At 54.0% G+C, this 2,816-nt stretch overlaps 1 protein-coding gene across 1 annotated transcript; it reads left to right on the top strand.

Annotated features, from left to right (window-relative positions):
* Positions 1 to 81: 81 nt before the first annotated feature.
* LOC112617914 (sulfotransferase 1A1) lies at positions 82 to 2,813 on the top strand (the record flags this gene model as incomplete). The annotated part of the gene is made up of 4 exons (XM_025374563.1): positions 82 to 267; positions 372 to 497; positions 587 to 684; positions 2,782 to 2,813. Coding segments are annotated over exons 1-4 (404 nt in total), but the record flags the coding sequence as incomplete, so codon positions are not given.
* Between the last annotated feature and the right edge of the window lie 3 nt (positions 2,814 to 2,816).

Below are 2,816 nucleotides of genomic sequence, written 5' to 3'. Positions count from 1 at the left end.
GGCAAGTCACTCAGCCTCCCTAGGCCTCAGTGACTTCCCTGAAAGCAAGAATGCCGCTTTCTTGCTGTTGTGATGGTGTTAAAGGAAGTGGGCCTGGCTCTGGCTCCTGACACAGGAACATGGAGCTGATCCAGGACACCTCTCGCCCGCCAATGGAGTACGTGAAGGGGGTTCCGCTCATCAAGTACTTTGCAGAGGCACTGGGACCCCTGCAGAGCTTCCGGGCCCGGCCCGATGACCTGCTCATCAGCACCTACCCCAAGTCCGGTAGGTGAGGAGGGCCACCCACCCTCTCCCAGGCGCCAGTCCCCACCTTGGCCAGCGAGGTTGTGCCCTCAGCCTGCTCACCTCCCATCTCCCTCCCTCTCCAGGGACTACCTGGGTGAGCCAGATTCTGGACATGATCTACCAAGGCGGCGACCTGGAGAAGTGTCACCGAGCTCCCATCTTCATACGGGTGCCCTTCCTTGAGTTCAAAGTCCCAGGGATTCCCTCAGGTGTGTGACCGTGTCCTGGGTGCAAGGGGAAGGGAGGAAGACAGGGCTGGGGCTTCAGCTCACCAGACCTTCCCTGACCCACTGCTCAGGGATGGAGACTCTGAAAGACACACCGGCCCCACGGCTCCTGAAGACACACCTGCCCCTGGCCCTGCTGCCCCAGACTCTGTTGGATCAGAAGGTCAAGGTGAGGCTGGGCACAGTGTTTCACATCCGTAATCCCAGCACTTTGGGAGGCTGAGGTGGGAAGATCCCTTGAAGCCAGAAGTTCCAAACCAGTCTCGTCCAAAAAAAAAAAAAAAATCAGTTATGCATAGTAGTGTGTGCCTGTAGTACCAGCTACTCAGGAGGCTGAGGTGGGAGGATCACCTGAGCCTGGGAGTTCAAGAGTGAAGCGAGCTATGATCACACCACTGCACTCCAGACTGGGTGACAGAGAAACCTTGTCTCAAAAAAAGATGAAGAATAAAAAGAGGGGCCGGCAGGCGCGGTGGCTCATGCCTGTAATCCCAGCACTTTAAGAGACTGAGGCAGGCAAATCACTTTAGACTAGGAGCTCGAGACCAGCCTGGCCTACATGGCAAAATCCCATCTCTACTAAAAACACAAAAAAATTAGCCAGGTGTGGTGGCGGACATCTGTAATCCCAGCCACTTGGGAGGCCGAGGCAGGAGAATTGCTTGAACCCGGGAGGCAGAGGCTGTAGTCAACTGAGACCTCACCATTGCACTGCAGCCTGGGAAACATGAGTAAAACTGTCTCAAGGAAAAAAAAAAGGGGGGGAGCTGGGCCTGTTGTGGCTCACACCTGTAATACCAGCAGTTTGGGAGGCTGAGGTGGGCAGATCACCCGAGGTCAGGAGTTCGAGATCATCCTGGCCAACATGAAGAAACCTCATCTCTACTGAAAATACAAAAATTAGCCTGGCGTTGAAGCAGGCGCCTATAATCCCAGCTAGTCAGGATGCTGACGTGTGAGAATCGCTTGACCTGAGAGTCGGTGGTTGCAGTGAGCTGAGATCATGCCACTGCACTTCAGCCTGGGAGACAGAACGAGACTTCGTTTCAAACAAACATTAAAAAAGGTTTGTCGGCCGGGCGCGGTGGCTCACGCCTGTAATCCCAGCACTTTGGAAGGCCGAGGCGGGCGGATCACAAGGTCAGGAGATCGAGACCATGGTGAAACCCCGTCTCTACTAAAAATAGAAAAAATTAGCCGGGCGCAGTGGCGGGCGCCTGTAGTCCCAGCTACTCGGGAGGCTGAGGCAGGAGAATGGCGCGAACCCGGGAGGCGGAGCTTGCAGTGAGCCGAGATTGCGCCACTGCACTCCAGCCTGGGCGACAGAGCGAGACTCCGTCTCAAAAAAAAAAAAAAAAAAAAAGGTTTGCCACCTGTGATGGCTCACTGCTGTAATGTCAGCACTTTGGGAGGCTAACGTGGGTGGAACACTTGAGCTCAGGAGTTCTAGACCAGCCCAGGAAACATGGGGAGACTCCATCTCTATAAGAAATACAAAATATCAGCAGGGCATGGTGGTATGGCGCTGCAGTGCCAGGTGCTCAAAAGTCCAAGGCTGGAGGATTGCTTAAGCCTGGGAGGTCAAGGTTGCAGTGAGCTATTATCACTCCAGTGCACTCCAACCTGGGCGACAGAAAAAAAGAAAGACCAAGGTCTTTTTTTTTTTTTGAGACAGAATCTCAGAGCTCAGGAGCTCCTGAGATAGAGTCAAAAAAAAAAAAAAAAAATCCCACAACACACACAACAAACAGAAAAATCAGAGGTCCAGGTAAGGTGTGGGGCATGTGAATCCAGGGAAGGAGGCCCCGGCTCAGCCCAGCTTTGGTCCTGTTCTTCTGAGAAAGTCGCCTCACTTCCTCCAGCCTTGTCTCGTCTTCCGCGGCAGGGGGACTGTCTGCCTCTTGCTCTGATGACCAAGAACATGAGACTTCAGTGTAGATCTAAGAAAGGTAGAGGGTAGGTCCTCACAGGCCCACAAAATTTGGTGGTGGTGGGAACATGCCTGGCGGAGCATGCCTTGCTCCAGATCAGGGTGTGACGCATTGAAGCAGATTATATTACTTTAGAATATGATGGTCTCAGGGACCAGGCAGGGTTTTGGCTTCCAAGCAGGGTTCAGGCCCCGGCTTGATCCTACCTATGCCGTGAGATGTCAAGCAAGTCAGCCTCTAAGCCTCAGGTTCTTCCTTTGCCAAACCAAGAGATGAGCTGGCCTGTGGCGGGCTGTGTGGTGATGGTGCTGGGGTCGAGTCTTCTGCCCCCGCAGGTGGTCTATGTTGCCCGCAACGCAAAGGATGTGGC

Source organism: Theropithecus gelada, unplaced genomic scaffold (assembly GCF_003255815.1).
Source record: "Theropithecus gelada isolate Dixy unplaced genomic scaffold, Tgel_1.0 HiC_scaffold_6063, whole genome shotgun sequence".
NCBI lineage: Eukaryota > Metazoa > Chordata > Mammalia > Primates > Cercopithecidae > Theropithecus > Theropithecus gelada.
The sequence above is the reverse complement of the archived record's forward strand: the minus strand, read 5'-3'. Positions and strand labels throughout refer to the sequence as shown.